The 20,799-nt window shown below is 42.2% G+C and overlaps 1 protein-coding gene across 1 annotated transcript in view; it reads right to left on the bottom strand.

The window, feature by feature from the left end:
- The window catches only part of Colgalt2 (collagen beta(1-O)galactosyltransferase 2), a 105,479-nt gene that overhangs the window by 12,965 nt on the left and 71,715 nt on the right, over positions 1 to 20,799 (bottom strand). The window contains exons 5-7 of the mRNA XM_021197980.1: positions 14,888 to 15,092; positions 9,574 to 9,693; positions 3,178 to 3,254 (exon numbers count right to left, since the gene is read on the bottom strand). Coding sequence (XP_021053639.1) covers positions 3,178 to 3,254; positions 9,574 to 9,693; positions 14,888 to 15,092 — 402 coding nt within the window. The remainder of the gene's footprint in view (positions 1 to 3,177; positions 3,255 to 9,573; positions 9,694 to 14,887; positions 15,093 to 20,799) is intronic.

Raw genomic sequence — 20,799 nt, 5'->3', positions numbered from 1 at the left:
ATTTATTTAGTGTGTATAGTGTAACTGCATTGTTCTGGGTGCGGACAGTCTTCTAGCTTGGCAGCAAGTACTTTCAGCCACCAGACTGTCTTACCAGTGCATAAGTTAGCATTTCAATTAAGGCCTCTGGCTGCCAGCACCTAAGCTGATTTTGAATATTAAACTATTGGGAGATGTTAACAACCAGCAGGAATCTGCGTTTCAGTGAAGCAGAAACCTACAGGAACAGGGCAGAGGACACTCATTGCCTCCTGACTGATAGGGTGACTCTGGGGACAGTATTTAATGTCTCCGTGTAGTTAGCTCTGCTGTCTGGAAAAGGAGGGGTCTGAGCAAACCCACCCCTCAAGCCCTGTGCCTACGAAAATCTGTGGTTTATAATAAAGTTGGCTTCATGTTATAAGACCTGTGCAGAAATCCTATCGTGCGGTCAGGCTGAGGCCCAGACTGTACTGCACTGAGCTTTGGCTCAATGGTCACTCTGAGTATAATTTTAAATATATGCTTTAGCAGGATCAGAAGTTATACTGTGAAGTCAACTGTCCCCTGTAAGATATTCTCATCTCTGTTCACAAAGAGAGTTCTGGGAGCAACAGAATGTTCTTTTCGTCATCTCCGGAGATGCTGGGCAGGGCAGGCACTCAGTAGGATTTGATAACCTTCTTGGTTTACTTAACTGGATAGTTATTAATAAAACAAAAAAATCCGCCATAATTTCTGTGTGACATATATTTGGGACTTTGTAGCTTAAAGCGTGTGCCGTCTCCTTTCATTTTCTCCGTCTTTAGAATCCTAACTGTCAAGGGCTATGTTCCATTCCCCGGTTTTACAGACATAGGAAGGAAACGGCATATCCTCCTCACATCCACAGAGCCATCTGAGGTCACCCAAGGAGACAAAGCAAAACAAAACAAAACAAACAGAGAAGCATCCAAAAAGTCCCCTGCAAACCAGAGGCCTCCAGTCGAGGAAGCTTTCAGTAAATAATAGTCCCGCCCTGGGCCCTGCCGGACAAGGGCAATAAACTCAGTAGCCATGAAGGGAAAACACAGACGGCTCGCTCATACTTAGTAAACAGAGCAAAGAACCGAGTGCCAAATACAGCCAGACGCTAGCAACCAGGTCACAGGATTGGAGGGCAGAAAAGACCTCTGACACCTCTTTTCCACAGCCCATGTCTGCAGCAGACAGAGAGATGATTATTTGGGGCTGGCCCTGCCTCACTTTCTAGGGCTGGCCTAACACCACGTTCTGCCCGAGGCGGAGCAAGACGGTTGGTCCTGGCTTTGTTTCATTTACTGTGATCTGGTCCTCACAGAAATGTGATGCCGGGAGGAAAAAGGAAGATACTGAAAGACACTTGGACTCCCTTTCCTAGAAAATGAAGAGAGGCCAGAGTCTCCGGGAAGGAGAACCACGCTCGCTCAGCAAGAGGCTGCTGTGTGGGAGGCCCCGCCCCGCAGCAAGGACCCACCATTGGTGAGCCCACCCTTGTAGCACCGGTCAGTTTTGAAAACTATTTCCTATTTTTAGTAAATAGGAATAGACTCAATAGGGTCTATTTATACTTTGTGCTACATTTAAATTCATCTCTCCTTTTTCTGCCTTCTGTGGAAATGGCACAATCTCTATTTGGTATTCATGAGCTATCCATTTCCTACGTTTGGAAGTCTAGCTTCAAGTCAGTTTTGTAGCAGAGATCCCAACTCCTAGGTCCATTAGCTCCTTGGGATGAACATGATTTGGGGACATAGATGTTAATGTTCCAATGTGATAAGGCGTTTTCTTCCAAAAAGCATACTGAGCTCAAAGCACAATGCTTTACTTAAATCCAGAAGCTCTGGAAGAATTCTGTCTCAGTGTGAGGACTCCTGGCAGGTCACAGCTCTAGACCACAAAACTCCTCAGCACAGACCAGCAACCACATAAGGGGCCATGAAGGGCTCCTGGAACAGACTCACAGTTCTGGCCCTGGCAGCCATTTGTTTTACACACTACCAAGAAAAGCACCTCTTTATATTATTCTCCTTCCTTCCTTCCTTCCTTCCTTCCTTCCTTCCTTCCTTCCTTCCTTCCTTCCTTTTGGTTTTTCAAGACAGGGTTTCTCTGTGTANTCCTTCCTTCCTTCCTTCCTTCCTTCCTTCCTTCCTTCCTCTCTTTCTTCCTACCTTCTTTTCTCTTTCCTTAACTCCCTCCCTGCTTCCCTCCCTCCCTCCCTTTCTTCCCTCCTCCTTCTGCCTCCTCCATTCCCTTCTGCCTTCCAATCCCTCTTTCCCTTCCTTTCTCTCTTTCCTGTACACCTCTCTCTCCCTCTCCCTCCCTCTCCCTTCCCTTCTTCCCCCTCTCCCTCTCCCTCCCTCTCCCTTCCCTTCTGCCCCTCCTCCCCCTTTACCCCTCCGCCTCCCCCACTCCCTCTCCTCCCCTTTTCATTGCAGTGCTAGGGATTGACCCCGGGGCTTCACTCATCCTAAGAAGGTGCTCTACCACTGAGCCAAAAGCCCACCTCTGCTTTGTTACAGCTGCATGGCAGATATGGCCCTAGGGAAACTACCCTGAAGTTCTTGCCTGCCGAAAGACAAAATTTTAGAACACGTTTTTTGTTGTTGTTGTTGTTGTTTGTTTGTTTTGTTCTGTTTTTCTTCATTAGTCCTTTCAACTCTGCCCTCCATCCTTTTTCCATGGAAAAAAAGCAAAATGTAGACAAAAATATAGAATATTCTAGAATAGTTTCTATCCACTCAACTCTAGCAGAATAAAGCTGATGTCCTCCAGAACCTAAAACATATATTCTCCTTACCTTACTCTTGAACCTCAATAAGAAGTTTGGTAAAATTTATAGCAAATTTACATTCATTGCCAAATAATTCTTTCTGATTCAATTTTTTATGATTCTCCTTTGTAAAGACCAGAAAACAGAATGACAACCAACTGAAGTCCTTAGGGTCTTTCCAGTTGCCAAGGTTGCCTGCTTGCTCTCAGACAGATGTTCTGTCTTCTGTTCCAACAGAAACACAGAAGACTCTGTACACATGTGTACATAAGGGCAAGAGCACACTCACAGAGACAGAGGGATAGAGACAGAGAGAAACAGAGAGATATGAGAGAGAGATATGAGAGAGAGAGAGAGAGAGAGAGAGAGAGAGAGAGAGAGAGAGAGAGAGAGAGAGACTTTCCTACCTCATCAAATCCCATCTTATCTGGATACTTAGGGACAACTGACACAAACTGGGAAGGCTCCATTGGAGGACGGTCAACTGGAAAACAGAAGAAACAGAGCGCTTTATCAGAGAAAGGGTCAGGAAATAGAATTCTACCGCCACTCCAGTCTTTAGGGCTGAGAGCCATGCTTGACAATCAGGGCGGGGGACAACAGCTCTGAAGTTCCTCAGGACTGAGCAGCTTCACAGTGGCCCTAGTGGTCAGAGCAATGGCGTCAGAACACCTGTCCATTTGCACGTGGAAATATTTGTTCCGTTTTCATTAACACTCACTCTAAGAACTTTATGATGGGGGCAGTGTAGGGTGGTGGCCGAGAAAAGGCTCAGGAATCAGACCCATGAACCCAATCCTTGGCCTAGAAGGCAGTGGAGATCTGTTTATTTATATGTAAATTTGGGATAATACATGTATCTCTCAGTGTATTATAAGATTTAGGTGAGACCTGCGTGCAAATCTATTCAGTATATTAACAGAGTAAATACTTATAACTGTTACCTACTGTGATCCACGGGGAAAGAAGTATGAAATATAATCTTTTCCTTTGAAGAATGGAATTTTCTACACCTTTAAAAGTTCCAAAACCTGGACCACTTGGATTCTAACTAAATAGGGGTAGCTATAGGTGTGTAAAATTCTCATTTTAACTCCAGCTTAGCCCTAAGTGTTGGTTCATATCTCAGAACTTAGTACAAGAATAATAAAAGATTTCAGGCAGGAGGGATGTTGTATCAAGTAACACATTTTTAAAAGTTACTTTGATGCTTAAATAAAAGCCATCTTCATTTTCTATGTACTCTCATACTTGGGAATACTTTTGGTAAAGAACCTGAGAAGGTCTTGAAGGTTTATTAGTCTTATATAAATTCAAGTATTAATTTGATTTCCCTTCATATAATAAGATGACAAAAATTTTAAGTAAGAACTGGTTGCTGAAGTGCTTAAAGAACTATCAGTGAAGCCGGGGGAGATATCTTAGTATAGTGCTTGTTATACCAGCGTGGAGACCTAAATTCACCTACGTAAAATCCAGGTGCAGTTGTTCACATCTGTAACTCCTGAGGAGAGTGGGAGAGACAGACAGGTACGCAGAACTTATTGGCTAGCCAGTTCAGCCAACCAGCAAGCTCTGGTTTTTAGCATGAGATGCTGTGGACAGCAGTGAATGACACACAATATCAACTTCTGGCTTCCACATGTAGGGGCACACATATGCATGTGATCCACTTACCACATATACACAGAAACACCCCCAGTCACACAAACAGAACTGATAGTGATTGTTGTGTGGCAGTTTCCTCTGAACTAAAACATTCTATCCAGGAGGGAGGTTCTTGGGACTCAGGAAGTAAGCAACTTGAAAGTCTCAGGAAATTCCTGAAACTAACAATCACCTTAAGATTCAGCCTCCTGCTCTCTCACAGGAAGCACATGTCCAAATTCTCCATATATCTCAGTGTAGTAAAGGAGTTAGGACCTTATTGTTATGACTCATATCTACTCTGCTCAAACTCCTTACCTTGCTTACCACTGTAGCCATTCCTTTATAAACATTCTTAATTTTCTACCATTAATATTTGTTTTATAAGACCCTAAAGCTGGTTATACCCAACTGAATACTCACTCAGAACCCAAAAAACCACAGCAGGAGACACACCATACAAATTCACCATGTGAGTCACTTCAAAGTGACAAATTGTTTACCAAATTGGCAAATGACCCCATCAACATGGCTCCAACAGTAAATTCACTTCCCAGTGTTTCAGAGATCTGTTTTATGCCCTGATTTTTCTGGAATCACCAACAGATTTCCCAAGGCCAAGAAAATATACAGAATCTAATTAGATTTTTGCTCTCCCCCAAGCCCCCAAACCTAACCACATACACATCTCTGCTTTGTGCTTTTCTACTTGTTAAGGAAGACAATTCTTTTTTTGTTTTGTTTTGTTTTGTTTTTTCTTTTTTGGTTTTTTTTTTTTTTGGAGGCAGGGTTTCTCTGTGTAGCCCTGACTGTCCTGGAACTCACTCTGTAGACCAGGCTGGCCTTGAACTCAGAAATTCACCTGCCTCTGCCTCCTGAGTGCTGGGATTAAAGGCGTGTGCCACCACAATTCTTGTTTCTACTGAACACAACTGTTAGAGAAGTGGTTCTCAACCTTCCTAATGCTGAGACCCAATTTTATGGTTGAGGATCATGCTGTGATGATTCCCAGATATAAAATTATTCCATTGCTATTTCATAACTATAGTTTTCTACTCTTATGAGTCTTAATGTAAATATCTAATAAGCAATATATCTGGTATGTGACCCCCCTTACAGGTCACGACCCACGGGTTGAGAACTACTGTTTTACACTATTATCCTAGGCTATGTCAACTACTATTTCCCCCAAAATTTCAATCTCACAGATACCTTCTGTTCCAAACTATCAAGTTACCCTTTGTCTGGAATCCTTCCCGTCAGCACACAGACATACTTTAGGACTCTTACCTTAAGCAAATGGACAACACGAAGAAACCAAGTCAAAACAAATACAAATAAAACAAATCACTCCCTGCAGCTCTGCCCATTTCCTTGATCTACCTGCCATCAAGACTCCATTTTCTCTTCTCTTTGGGCCATTCTAATCAGCTTGTGTCCCTATCACTACATTAAAGTACTTCTTACCAAAAGTGGTAACAGAGCTCTCTTTCTCCCTTCTCTTGACAGGGTCTCACTCTGTACTCTAGGTTACTCTGGAACTTGTGATGCAGCTCAGGCTAGCCTGAAACTCTCGAGGCGGCTGCCTCAGCCTCCTAAGTGATAGGATTACAGGCATGAGCTGCCATAGCTGGTACAGAGTTCTAGTGTGACATTATTAAGCATCACTTATTTACCCTCATTTTGCTTGGCTTCCTAATGTCATTTGGCTCTTTCTCAAAACATAACTCCCTTTTCCTTCCCAGCCTTCTGGCTGTTAGTCTACTCTGGGGATCTGTCCTCTTTGTTTTACTACATGAGGTCACATCGTTTCTTGGCTTCAAATATCCCTTTGGTGTTATGAGTCTTAAATGTCTTTCTCTGTGGAATCTCTCCCCTAAACTCATAGATTCATATGTCCACTTATCTCCTGGCCTCTCTATTCAGACTTGAAATAAATACTTCAAGCGTACGTGATGGACTCAATGCTAGAGTCATTCTTAATTTTTCCTTTGCTTCATGGGCTTCCTCCAAGCTCCTATAAGTACAATGGGCTCTGCCATTAAAATGTACCTTAAGTGTGTCTGTTTCTCATTACCTTATTGCTACAGCTCAAATCTTAACCACTAACATCTCTTAACATGAGCTATGCATTAATTCCTTATACTCTAATGTCCATATCACAGCTTGAGTGATCTTTTAAAATACATAAAATCACATCACACCACCTTATGGGCTCACATTGCTCTTAGGATAAAATCCAAATTCCTTGCCATGGCTAGTGTGTTCTGCGTTCATCCATGACTTCATCTCCTTCTATCCAGCTCCTTGTTCCTTACCATGTTGGCCCCTGGCCCTGGACCACTCCCAAGGTTTCTCCTCTCTAGTGGTCTTTATATGTATTGTTCTTTCTGCTTGGAATTCATCCCCCAAATATTCATGCAACTGCTTCCTTAATATATTACTTATACCTCTGTTAAAATATTAATTATTGGTGCAAGGTTTTGCTTGATTTCTCCATCGCTGTAAGTCATTATTACAGGAAATTATGCACTGTGAATGTGCTGAATTTATATAGCCTGATCCTTTTTTTATTAAAACCTTCACTGTTTCCTTAGGATGGATCGTCTACTTCATCTGGACTGTCCAATTAAAGACCACTTCATTCAAGGCACTTCAACCTCTCAAACTGTAGTTTCTTCTGATGTTTTAACCTACTTTCTTCAGGATGGAAGTCATTGGTCTGCTTGTCTCCTTCCTCATCCTGTGGTGTCCTGACTATATCGGTCCTCTCGTTTGAAGACTCTCACTTCAACGCAACATCAGCTGAAGAAGCCTCAGGGCTGGGTGTGAGCACACAGGCTACAGTAACCTCTCTCTGTTCTAAATTTCTGTTGCCTTTGCACCTGCTCAGTTCACAGTGCACTGTATTGTTAGTGTCTTTTCAATATTAGACTTGACTCCCAAACTAAACTGTGATCCTCTGGATATTGAGTGTTGGCTATAAAATGCTTTGACTTCCTGATACCTTTGTTAAGTGACATATATTACAGGTGTGCATCCCACATCTGCTCATTAAAAATGACATGTTCTAAGGCTTCTATCATTTCCCAACAACACTGCCAGTAGCTAATTTTTATTGCCTATGAGAATCCAGATCTTGGGTAGTTTAATATCTCATTCACTTCTATGTAGAGAGTTTACAGCTATGATTTCATTGTTACCAGAGTGTTATCCTTCCTACGTGGGACTTCAGTCCCCACATTTCTGCATTATAACCATCAACCGTTTTTCTTTAATAGAACAAATCATGGAGACCATACACACACATACAAATCATGGAGACCATACCCACACACACACCCACACACACACATAAGCACACACACACACACACACACACACACANAGAGAGAGAGAGAGAGAGAGAGAGAGAGAGAGAGAGAGAGAGATTCATAAAATGGATTCCTAAGGGCTGGTCCAAGAAGTTCTGTCAGTGAGTTAACCCTCTTCTGTCCTTAGCTCATTTGTCATTCCACTCAATCATGAGCCAGTAACTACAGGAGGCAGTGGGAAGTATTCTGTGTCCCGAGACTAATATGGTACAAGGGAAATCTATAGATGGAGAGAATGGAAAACCCATTGAGTACCCACAGACAACTTGGTGTATCTGAAAATAAAGTTATGTGCTTCTTTTTAAAACTTGTTTTTAAAGCTTTAGTCCACTTAAAACTAACAGTGTGTAGACACTAGAGAGTTTTCCATATCTCTATCATTGCTCATTCACCTGTGGCCAACTCTGGCTGTGTCTTCTTACGCCTATATCCTGATTTTTATTACTTCGTTTAAAAAATTCTTTTCCACTTCTGTGGCCACTGGTTTAGTTGAGACTCTAACTATCCTCTGCCTAACCTGCCGTGTGATGTTAAGCTCTGGTTTAGACCAGCGTCCACTGACTCGTGACCCACTCTTTTATCCTCTCTGCCTAGAGTGACCTCCCTAAATCTGCATTTCAACCAAACTTCATGTCTTAGCTCAAATCCTTTCAAAATGCCCTCCCTTCAAGGAAAGACCAATGTCCTCTGCTTCACTAGAGGTCCTCTGCCTGTGCCCCTGGCCATGCTCCAGCCTCACTTTCTACTGTCTCCTGCCCACTTCCACTGTGGTGAGACATAGAAAAGACTCCCCGTGGGGAGCCACCATCAGTACACTCTCCAGAATTAATGGGTCAGTTAGCTTTTCTTCTTTGGCCACCAGTAAGTTTAGTTGCTGATGATTAAACATATCAAGTCCAAAATTGTGCTAGACTCAGTGGCAATGACAACACAGTAGGCGAGGCCATGGGATTTGGAGGTACCACATTTGATTCAAAACTTAATCTACCATCAGTAGAATGATAGACTCACCTATACTTGAATTTCTTCAGCTTTATTTGAGGGTTAGTAGTTCTCCTTCATGGAGTTATTGTGACAATTATTGAGAGAGTATACAAACGGTATTCAGCATTGTATATGTTACATCATAAGCTATTATTAAGTTAAAGTTATAATTGCTGTTCTTGTGTTAGTACACACACACACACACACACACACACGCATGCACACACAAACACACATACGTGCACCCCACAGGCCCAGAGTCATATAATTAGAAAATAGCAAAGATAAGATATAAATTCATTTTACACAGCACTATTACAGCATTCACTGCATTGTAGAATATATATTTACTCATGGATCTAGCTATCCACCAAAATAGGGAGCTCCCTAAAAACAATGACCTTATCATATTTGGGATACTTGTTGGTGTTTCTTTGTTTGTTTGTTTTTGAAATAGAGTTTCTCTCTGTAGCCCTGGCTGTTCTGGATCTAGCTCTGTAGACCAGGCTGGCCTTGAACACAGAGATTTCCTGCCTCTGCCTCCTGAGGGCTGCAATTAAAGGTGAGCACCAGCACTGCCTACCTGACCTTGTCATATCTGTATTTCATGGAAAAAATTTAAGAATTCAAGGGCAGATGAATGTCTGTGTTTCAGCCTAGACATAATTATAGCTATGAAATATCAGACTGAGAAGCAGAGGTCCAGGGCTGGCCACAGCTGGTCACAGTTGACTATGGCTGGCCTGGTTACTGTGACAATGAGCTAGGCACTGTTGCTCTGGCTCCTGGGTCACTCACTCATTGCTTCTATCTGCACATGGATGAGGTTCTCGACGTCCTCCTGTAGTGTCTGGTGGGGCTTCAGAGGGATGGGCAGGTAGCCATAGTGTTCCTTGTTGCACAGGTACATCTGGATGCCTGAAGAGGTGAGAGACCAGAGTCAACCAATCAAAACACACACTAGGCAAGAGAGGGAGACTCCCTGGGGCTGACATGAATTCAATGCTGAAGCCCAGCAAGTGGCTTCTTTGGGGAGCTGTCTATAGAGCTTTACAATAGTCTTTTATTAAAAAGTTGAAACTGATTGGGGGGGGCTCTTAAAAACTCTGGGCCATCCTTCAGTTCAGAGGAAATTGACTTTTCTTTCTGAGGAAAAAAAGCACATTTGTGGCTTGAAATGGACACTGTAAAGGCATGAAGCAATCAGACAGGAAGAAGGAATTCCCATTCCAGTGAGCAGAACGGAACACTCTAATCCGCATGAAGGAAATAAGAAGAAGACAAGGAATGAAATCCATATTTGATATGAAAGCACACAGGAAGATCCTGTAGAGATGACAGATTATTAAAGCTAAAGTCAAGCTCATGAAAAACAAAATATTAAAATATACAGATAAAAGTTATTATTTCCCATGGTTCCTCTTGGTTTTACTCTTTTTCCTTCACTGGCATGGATTTAGAATGACCAATGAGCAAAATTCTCAAGAATGAATTAATAACGACAAAAAAACCCACATTCCTCTCAAAACTTATTAAGTACCTACAGTGTGGTGATGCCAGTGGTGTCTTAGTTCTGTTACATTCAGGCTTAGTATCCGCAGTCCACCAGTGAGCGTGGAGAACTATACAGCATCTCTGTCCATCTAGACAGCTAAGAAAGAAGACTCAAGATGGCCTCATACAGTCCCAGCCACGGACCCAGCTTCCTTAGTTGCAGGGACAAACCTGCCAAGCTCTGGGCAGTGCACTAAAGCCTTTGGTTTGTTAATTGCTACAACCATCAGTGTTTTCCTGAGGAAATTATCTACATAGTGACATATTTATTTGGGGCAGATGAAATTTCCAGCAGTCAGCCATAACACCTGCCAAGCCAAGTGAAGCTGTCTTAGGGCATTAACAGAGAAGAACAAGGAGAGAAAGGGGCCTTTGTCCTCCACCTTTACTGATCCTGGTTGGTCTCTCCAGATGCTGTCTCCTCTGACTTGTTTAAGTGAACTCACTGGTTGTGATGTTTGCTCATGTGACTATTTCTGGGGATACAAACCAGAATGTGACTTTTTACCAAGTTGTAATGAAAAAAGAACATGGATGAAAAAGACAGTGTTTATGCTGCCTCTCTATGGTACTCAGACACCCCCTCCCCTTTTACCATTTAAATTCCCAAGGCTTCCATTAAAAGGCAATATGATACTTAGCCAAACTATCCATCAGGTGAGCAGGTACATGAAAGGCATTTCCAGATGTGAAATGCAAATCCATGGAATATTTAACTCCCATCACACTTTCTCAGAAAGTTATAACATGTTGAAGAGAAAGGCAAGGAGAAGGAGGAGAGTAAGAGGGAAAAAGAGAAAAATCACCATGCACAAGAAAGACTCAAGACACAAGAAAGGTGATGTACGACAGAAGCAAACTTAGTCCCAATTTGATGGCTGTGAATCTCAGAGATTAGAGTTCATCAGAAGATTTCAAGACAGACATCATGGAATCATCTAACATGCAAAAGTGAACAGCTGATAATTCTAAATACTCTAAGAGAAAATGAATAATTAGCTTTCAATTGTATTAGTGATCTCCATTTCATACACACACACACACACACACACACACACACACACACACGCACGTACACACACACACACGCACGCACACACACGCACGCACACACACGCACGTACACACACACACAGAATACACATATGCACACACAGAATTACTAAGATTGATAAAGGGAACATTTATAGTATATAAAAATGACTGTTCTTGATGTTTTTTTTCTTTTATTTATTTATTATATGTAAGTACACTGTAGCTGTCTTCAGACACTCCAGAAGAAGACACCAGATCTTGTTATGGATGATTGTGAGCCACCATGTGGTTGCTGGGATTTGAACTCATGACCTTCGGAAAAGCAGTTAGTGCTCTTAACCACTGAGCCATCTCTCCAGCCCCTGTTCTTGATGTTTTAGGTTCATATAATTATAATAAAAACCTGAAGGTCTTTTAAAAATACTTAACTATTCTTCTTTGTGTGTACTTGTGAGTGCCCATATGTATGTCCATGTCTGCACATGTGCCTGGTGCTCAAGGAGGACAGAAGAGGACATTAGACCTCTTAGAACTGAAGGTACACAGTTGTGAGTCACTATGTGTGTGCTGGGAACCAAACCAAGTCCTCTGCAGGAACACCACATGTTCTTAATTACTAATCTATTTATCCACCCCTAACTCCCAGAATATTAAATTACATCAGAGGACAAGGTGACAGGATGAATGTGTTCCACATGGAAGGCCAAGGGAAGTGAACTAACTCACTATCTTCTATAATAAAGAGATGATTTTGAAGGGGAAATATAAGGCAGAATAAAAGAAAGCAAGCAAGAAAAGAGGAATACATGCTACTGAGAAATGAAGAAAAAATACTATGTGTCTGTACCCATCTTCAGGAGTGATACATTGGGAGTGTTGGTTTTAATAAATCTTAGGTCACTGGACTCTTTCAACTATGTGCATGGGTAATATGGTAAAAATAAAGAGAAGCACTGATAATTACACCAAGCCTCTGAGAATATCTTGTAGTAATAGTTTCTGGTGAGTCTCTGGGAAGGAGAGGTTAGTGTTACAAGGGAAGTGCTTTGTTTTCCTAATGAAGGCACCAATGCTTTCCTGAGCTCACATACATGTGAGTCACAAAGACTGATAAATAATCCCTGTGATGAAACATCAGACACAGGCTGTGACTGGTCCAGGGCCACGAAGTAAGTCATTAGTACCAAATCTCTGTCTTTGAGGGCCAGTTCCAACTTCTCTTTCCACATGGAGCTTACAGATTAGTCTCAAGGCCATTAGTTCCTGGGACTGCCATCTCTACCCTGGGAGGCACTTATGACCAGCACAAGTGATGCAGACAGAGGCCTGCATCATCTGCATCAGCCTACCCATCACTCACATTTCTTATTTGGTTCGCAGTGGATGAATTATTTGGAAGATTCTTGACTAGTACAGAAGAGGGCTCCAGTGGCTATGATACAGAACGATGCTCACTAGCTACATTGGTGTGTGTGTGTGTGTGTGTGTGTGTGTGTGTGTATCCTTGCCCTTGTCCTCATTATTGCCATAGAGACTCTTCTGTGACGACTCTGGCCCTCGGTGTCCATAGCTCTTAAAAACTTATTGTTTCCACAGCAAAGGATCTGAACTTCCCAATGACCATAGACTCTAACATAATGCTGGACATAATTACAGTGCCTCTTTCTTTCCTTTTCTGCCTCTTGTTTCCCTCTGATGATTTGATAACAGCCTTGGGCATCTATATCTGCTTTTAATGTCTCATGAATATGTCTGGGAAACCTGACAAATAATGCATAAATTTGTGGTGAACAGACTGTACATACAGCAAAGATGAAAAGTTCCAGCATAGCCTGCATCCATCTTCCAGGCCTAACACCTGTGTGTTAGTTTAGAATAGATATGTCATCATTTAATTCCTGAGTCACAAAGATGCCTTGTGCAATGGGTATAAAGGAGATCTCTGTTAGGAACTGTCGATCACCGTAATCATCAACAGCTGAGTTACTTAAAGCATCCTTTTTTTTTTTTTTTTTTTTTTTTTTTCAGAATCTGAAGCAAAGGCTTGGAAGAACTTGCTGGAACAGGAAGACCCTGCTTCTGTGCTTCTGTTTCTGACCCTGGAGATGTCACAGCAAATCACACATCGAGAAGCAACTCCTATTAACATGGACACAAGGACCTTTGTGCCAACTTGCAGACCATATGTGGAGTGCCCGCCCTTTCCTTAACATTAGGCCTCTAAATGCCTATGTCTGGCCAAGCAGTCTAAATCATTCAACCAAACGTGGAAACCAGCCTTAACATTTCTACAAAATAGTCTCCTTTTTTTTCAAATGTGCACACACAAGTGAGTGAAACATCTGTGACTTTATGTGCATGCCACAGTTTGGATTTGGTATCAATATTCTCGTCTTCTAGCAAGCTATCAGGGAGCTTTGGAAAGTCATTTTCACCATAACTTAGATAGCCATATTTCACCATCTTCTTGGTTTCTAAAGCCATTTTGTTAGAGGCCAAATGATACATTGCTAATAGGCCCGAGGGCTGCTGGGAGGGCCTGAGAGTTTGCCTTAGTAACGTCATGAATCTTCCTGACCTGGAATGGGAAGAAGGAAAGAGAGAAAAAAAAAAAGAAAAACCAAACCAAACCAAAACCCCTTTCCTTCCTATTGATGTGGCTTTGTCAAGTAGCTCACGAGATCCGGTGGCAACGGTTGTCTAGTGACTCAGCAGGTACCTAAGTCTGGCTCTGCCTCTCTTTGCACAGAAGAGGTTGAGACTGCGGATTACTTCCGGTGTCTATTCTCAGCATCGAGAGAGTTGGGTTTTATGACTGCTCAGAATACCAATGACATCCTGAACCCTCCCAGCTAGGCAGAGACCTCTTGCTAAGTTCTGACTGAGGAGATATGCACAGAAGTGCTGAGTTCATCTTCTGGACTGGACTGGACTGGACTGTACTCTGACAGGAGCAGAACCCTACAAGCCAATGTCTACCTGGATGGATGATGCATCCTGAGTGGTGGGGTATCTTGAATCCTACAACTAAGGGAAACGCCTCCTGAATTATGGAATAGAAATTTGGAAAGAGTCTGGGCTGTTAAGAACTGTGGGACAGAGGCACTACAGAGGCACAGATTATTTCTGAGAAGAATCAGTTCCATTTGTGAAGCCTGGGGACTTGACCAGTGTTGTTCTAGGTTCCTATTTAATAATAGAATTCTTGTAATTAGCAACAACAATATCATTAGCTCTAGAGAGTCAGTGAGATTTTCAAGGACCCAATTGTCTTTGTCTTTTTCATCAACTTAGATCCTCACTTAACAGGCCTAGAGTCCTGTGTGGTTGACAGCCCTGACTCTTGAGATCTTTGGTGCCCAGGGACAGCAACACCGAGGATACTGGCATGGTTACTACAAGCACCTCATTGCCTCTAACAGACTTGAAATTGAGTTAGGCATGTTTTTAAATATGCACAGGACGTAGATGCGGGTCATTTGCAGTGTTTCTATGGCAGCCCACAGCCCAGCACAAACAGTACCTGCTTGCCTGCTGGAGAAGGCAAACACGATGATGTCATCAAAGGTCCAGGTGTAGTCCTGGTGTGGGGGGTAGAAAGCCAGCGCATCAGAGGCCTCTTTCCTGAGGTCAATCAGGAAGGTGGAGTGGACCATGGGGACGGGGAAACAGCCCGTCCTCTTCCATTCTCTAATCTGAAGGTAGTCTGGGGTCCGCTTATAGAAGCCCTGGAAAAGAGCAAGTAGAGAGACCATGTCCTCTCATCTGAAGGCATCTGGACCCATCACAGGGCGAGAGAAATTTCCTGTGTCGACATTTTTATTACCATAAATTAGAAATTCCTAAATGAGCTCAAGAAATTAATTTGTACTTAAAATATAGAGGGGTTCTAATAGCAGGAACCATTCTATTTCATTTCTGTTGATTTAATACTTTCACAAAGCATAGTAGATATTGGCTTATGATTGAATATGAAGGACTAATATTAACAAAGAGGGGCCAGAGCAGGCAAGTATGCACACGTGTTCTGGTCCATGCCCTCTGAGTTCAAGCCTTCCCTCGGCTCCTTATTATTTATAGGTGTCTCGCCTGACCCGACCTTGCTATGTCTCTTTCCTGAGCTCTGAAACAGGACCAGACAGTATTATCTACCCCAGAGGTTTTTCTCATATTATTAAGTAAGGTGAAATTATGAGGTACTTAAGAGTAATGTCTAGCATCAAGAAAGCATCAACCAGGATTGGCTAGCATTGAAATGACTATGTTACACTTGGTTAACATTTTTGAAACATACATTATTTCCACATATACATCTGGGTCTTTTTTTCCCAGAGCTCTGCACTTTTGGGGGACCTCATCCCCTGCTTTAACACTTCCTCTGGTGTGAGAACACAGTTCAACCTATCTTCTCATTGGTTTTCAATAATGTTGGTGTGACTCAATTTGTTTCCCATCCAAACTTAATTGTCTATTCAACAAATAACTCACAGAGCAATAAATGATATGGCACAGGCTTAGCCCATGTGGTGTGTAAAATCTTTCAGAGGACCTCTAGTCCAGCAGTACCAATCATAAATACCATGGTAAAAAATTTCCGATATACTTTAAAGTATGTAGAAGCTTTGAAAGGCATTTTAAAAACATACTGTAGGAGATGCAGGCTCAGAGGGATGACTGGAAAGTTTCACAAGACTACTGTGAAGCACACTATGCTCTCTGGATGCTCAAGGTTCTAAGTTTTTAAGCATGCCTACTTCTTTATGGTACATTTCTGGTTGTGATGTCAGCACTATGCATCAGGTACCGCAACATAATCTACTTCTGTGATACCCCTTTTAGGGTATGGAACAGATTACCTGACTACTAACCCAAGCACCCACTATGATAAGGTTGAAGGACCACAAAATGGGACTTGTGAGATTTGAGTCTGTGTATGCTCAGCCCAGGGAGTGGCACTATTAGAAGGTGTGGCCCTGTTGGTGTAGGTGTGGCCTTGTGGGTGTGGGCTTTAAGACCCTCATCCTAGCTGCCTGGAAGCCAGTATCTGCTATCAGCCTTCAGATGAAGATTTAGAACTCTCAGCTTCTCCTACACCATGCCTCCCTGAACACTGCCATACTCCTGCCTTGATGATACTGGACTGAACGTCTGAACCTGTGTGCCAGTCCCAATTAAATGTTGTTTTTATAAGAGTTGCCTTGCTCATGGTGTCTGTTCACAGCAGTAAAACCCTAAGATAGTGTCTTAGATTCATCTTAATTTGCCTTAGATTCACCACCTGCTAGCTATGGGATCTTAGAGCATTGGCTTCTGCTAATGCTTCAGTCTATGAGAATTCTTTAATGGAGGCATGTGTGTGTGGGGGGGGAGGTGGGGTTGGAGGAGGGTAGGGGGTGGGGTGTGGTTCTTCAAGAGGCTCCCTACAGACTGAAGTCAATACTGCTAGGAGTAATAGGGTTAGGATGAGAAACTTGGAAACAAGAGGATGATGAATCATATAGTATCCTGGGAGAAAGGATGGTAGGGAAGAGAGCTGAGAGAAAAAGAGAGTCAACATGCTTCACAAAGAGAGGTGGATGCAACAGAAGCTGTTTCATTATTCCAGAAGAACAAGAGTTTATTGGTAATAAGTCCTGTTCATTAGCCACACCATGCCAAGATCATTTTGTTTTGGATGTGTTTAAAGGATCTGGAAAGTAGGCCTGCCTTGAGCTGATGAAGTCACTGGCCATTTCCGTTCCTGTCCAAGTTGAAAATGGACTGGAATGGAAGAAAGCCAAAGCCAGATGAGGAAGGTTATAATTGGCCCAAGTTGCACAGAATTGAGTTTTGCTCTGCAAAATAAATGAGCACATTTCTCCTACTTGCTTTTAATAAGGAACCAACAGAAACTTGCAGGTTGCAGTCCCCAGGATAACCTCCTCCCACCCCTGTTGCTGGTGGCAAAGCAGAACTTACCAAAAACAAGCCTCAAGTGGACCTGCCCAGTAGAACATTGCAGATGGCTAAAGGAGAGTTTATTCTAACTTAATATAATGTTTTATCTCAAGAAATGGAATAAACTTTCTACATATCAGTGTGTCACTTCCTCAACGTCCAGTAGATGGTAAGAATCATTCAAAAGCTCTTAGGACCAAGAAATATAATCACAATCGAGAATTTCTGGTCTAGTGCTGTGTTGGAGCCAATGATTACTGCATTATCAGGAGTTGGGCAAGCCATTTGAGATGTTGGTAGACTAAAATGTGTAAAAGCAAAATTCATGTTAACACTGTCCTGGTGAGAACTTGGTTTGGGGGACAAGGCTTTATAATGTAGTTTAAACTAGCCTTAAACTCCTGTTTTCTGTTTCTGTTCTGATTGAGACAAATTTCATGTAGCCTGTGCTCTGACTTCCTTTAGCAGTTGAGAATGACCATGAGTTACTGACCTTCTTCCTCTACTTCCCAAATTCTGGGATTTATAAATATGTACCATTGTGCTCACTGGTCTTGAATCAATTTCTCTCCGTCTCTCTTTCTGTGTATGTATATGCATGTGTGTGTATGTATTGCGTATTAGTTTCCCTTGAGATAGAAACATTCTATCCTGCAGGGAAGCTTCTTAAGCTGGAAGATAAACAACTCAAAATATCTTCAGTAAGTCCCTGAAACCGATTAGATTCTCTGAGTACCTCCAGGCCAGAGTAAGCAATAATTCTGCTAGGAGTCATTCTCAGACTAGCTGAGCTGCAAGGAATTCTCTCAGAAGACAAGGCAAGCTGCAAAGAGGATTGTGGGACCAAAACAGCTGCCTGGGAGAAGCAGAACCTCAACCCCCCCCCCCAAGCTGCCTGGAAGAGGTGGGTTCAGATCAACTGAATAATTTGGAAGGGACAACTCCCAGCTTTTGTGAGTTGTCACCCGTGCTGGGGTGGGCTTTGGTGATGCAGCTGTCTTTGAGTCACCTCTGTTCCTGTAACTAACCCCTCACCTAAATTCCTGTAAGAAATCCTGGTAAAACTTATGGTTCACCACGTTGGGCTTTGGCAGTATTTGTACATTGGTCTGTCATGTGCTCCGTATCTGAAATGAGGAGATGTATGTGTAGCATCACTCCAGGAAGTCTTGTCATGCAACATGTGTCTGGTTATGTGCATGTTACTCATGTGTTTGGGGAAAGTGCATTGCACCCATGAATGCACACAGAGGGCAGGAGGACATTAAGTATTGAAGAGACTCTGGCCAGCTCAAGTGTGGCAAGCATGGCTCTGGCAGGCCTTGCCCCCGCCCCATTCTGTCTGCCTTGATAAAAACCCTTAGATTACATTCCTCAAGCTTGCCGCCAAGGTCTACTCCCTTATTTGGCACTTCCTCCTCTTGAGGCTGACTGCCAAGGTCCAGCTATCAAAGTATGGAAGTCCAACAATCAAAACCTCCCTTTTGTCCACCCAGTTTACATGCCCAGTTAAGATTAAACACCTCACCCTAATACAGAGTTTTCCATTTTACCTTTATAAACTGTCATTTATAGGCCATGTCTTTCGCCTCTCTATCCAGAGGCAGTCCTTGGTCCTCCCTCTCCCTTGTTCCCTTCTTCCTCATCCTCTATCTCCAGTCTTTGTCTCTTTTCCCCTGCCCTCTGTCCCTCTGAAATGCATACATCTCATTTGTATTGAGAACTTCGTCTTGGAGGTTCTGAGCCAATACTTTCCTTAACAGGTACCAGGCTCCATCATTCTCTTTCGTATTCTTTTAAGACAGGTTATCTCAATGATCCTGGAGTTGGGCTGGCGACCAGCACTCTGCAGTGATCCTCCTGACTCCGCTCCCAATAGCACTGGGGTTATAGGCACACACAGGACCATGCCTGGCTCTTTTTACATGGGCAGGTCCTATGTACATACAGGAAACATGAAGCCACTTCCCTAGCCCTATACTCTGGACCTCTCATCCTCTTGCCTAAGTACTGGGTCACTATGCCTGCCTTACTATGCATTTTAGTAACCATCTCATCGCTCTCTTGCCTTCTTGCCCCCATCTGTCCTCTTCCCCTCCCCCTTTCTCTCCACGTGCTCATGGCCAACTTCTACTTCTCTACACACACACTCTCTCTTTGCCTTTCTCTGTCTCTACTAACCTCTCAACTCCCCTCCCCATCCCCTGAAGAAACTCTATTCTATAAAAAAAAAAAAATCATTTCATCAAGTGGCCACATTGCAGCTCTTTGTATGAAAGTATTTATTTACATCATAAAAATTAGAACAACCTACCAATTAAGGTTCCCTTTGCAAAAGCCAGTTACTAAGTATCCATCATACATTGGCCTTATTCCTCATCAAAAGCCTAACCAAACATAAAAAGAGAGACAGGATTTAGCATGCTAGCCATCAGAACGCATTTCCCTTTTATTACATTTTTGCCTTATAGGGATAAATTATATTGGTCAGTTCAATTTATGTGTCTAATTCACTAAGAATTGGAATAAAACAGTCACTGGCATTTGCTGCACCAGATAGCTAAGATTTAAGATTTTACTACAGAAAAAGAAGTTGTAGAAATTCACATTTTTAACTTCAATTTTTGAAAAGCCAAGGAGAGGCCCTTGGTCTTGTGAAGATTCTATGCCCCAGTATAGGGGAATGTCAGGGCCAGGAAGCTGGAGTGGGTAGGTTGGGTAGTGGGGGAGGGGGTGGGTATAGGGGACTTTCAGAGAGGAAACTAGGAAAGGGGATAGCAGTTGAAATGTAAATGAAGAAAATATCTAATAAAAAAAGAAAAAAATAATGTGTATGGAGAAGTTTTACTGGCTATAGATTTGGGTAGTTCAACTTCTTTTTCCAAAATGTAACAAAGAACTAAAGTGATAACATAGGTATTGGGGACAGATTCTATGCAATTTAGCTAAAGTACTAACTAAATATAACCTTGAACCTGTTTAACTGTATATGACCTCAAGAGGGAACTGTTCAGGTATGTCATGTTTTCTATTCTGCAATGAATTAACGTTATTTGCAAGAGGATAATAGAAGGCAGATAATTCACAAAGGTCTAACTACAAACCGTTACAGAGAAAGGGTGGCTTTGCTTTTTTTCCCCTAAAGATGAGTTAGTCACAGTTACCTACAGTCCAAAAATACCCCTTATAACACTAGAAATCCTATTAATTCCACTTGAAATGTCAGAACTAAGCATTTCTGATCTTTTTTTTTAATAAATGAGTTGCATCTTTAAAAATAATAGTTGATTTTGACTTATTGTATTTGTCAAAAAAGCTAACATTTCTTCTCATAATGTTTTCAATATCATGTTAACTACAAATTAACACATCACATTTCATGTGCCAGCTACACATATGAAATTGTTTATCTAATTCCTTTGGAACACATCAAGTCAAATATCATTCTGTTACTCAATGTTTGCTTTTTATTGCAGTTAATGTCAAAAACAAGGATCA

This window comes from Mus pahari, chromosome 5 (genome assembly GCF_900095145.1).
Source record: "Mus pahari chromosome 5, PAHARI_EIJ_v1.1, whole genome shotgun sequence".
In the NCBI taxonomy this organism is placed as follows: Eukaryota; Metazoa; Chordata; class Mammalia; order Rodentia; family Muridae; genus Mus; species Mus pahari.
This window is presented reverse-complemented; position numbering and strand designations above follow the sequence as displayed.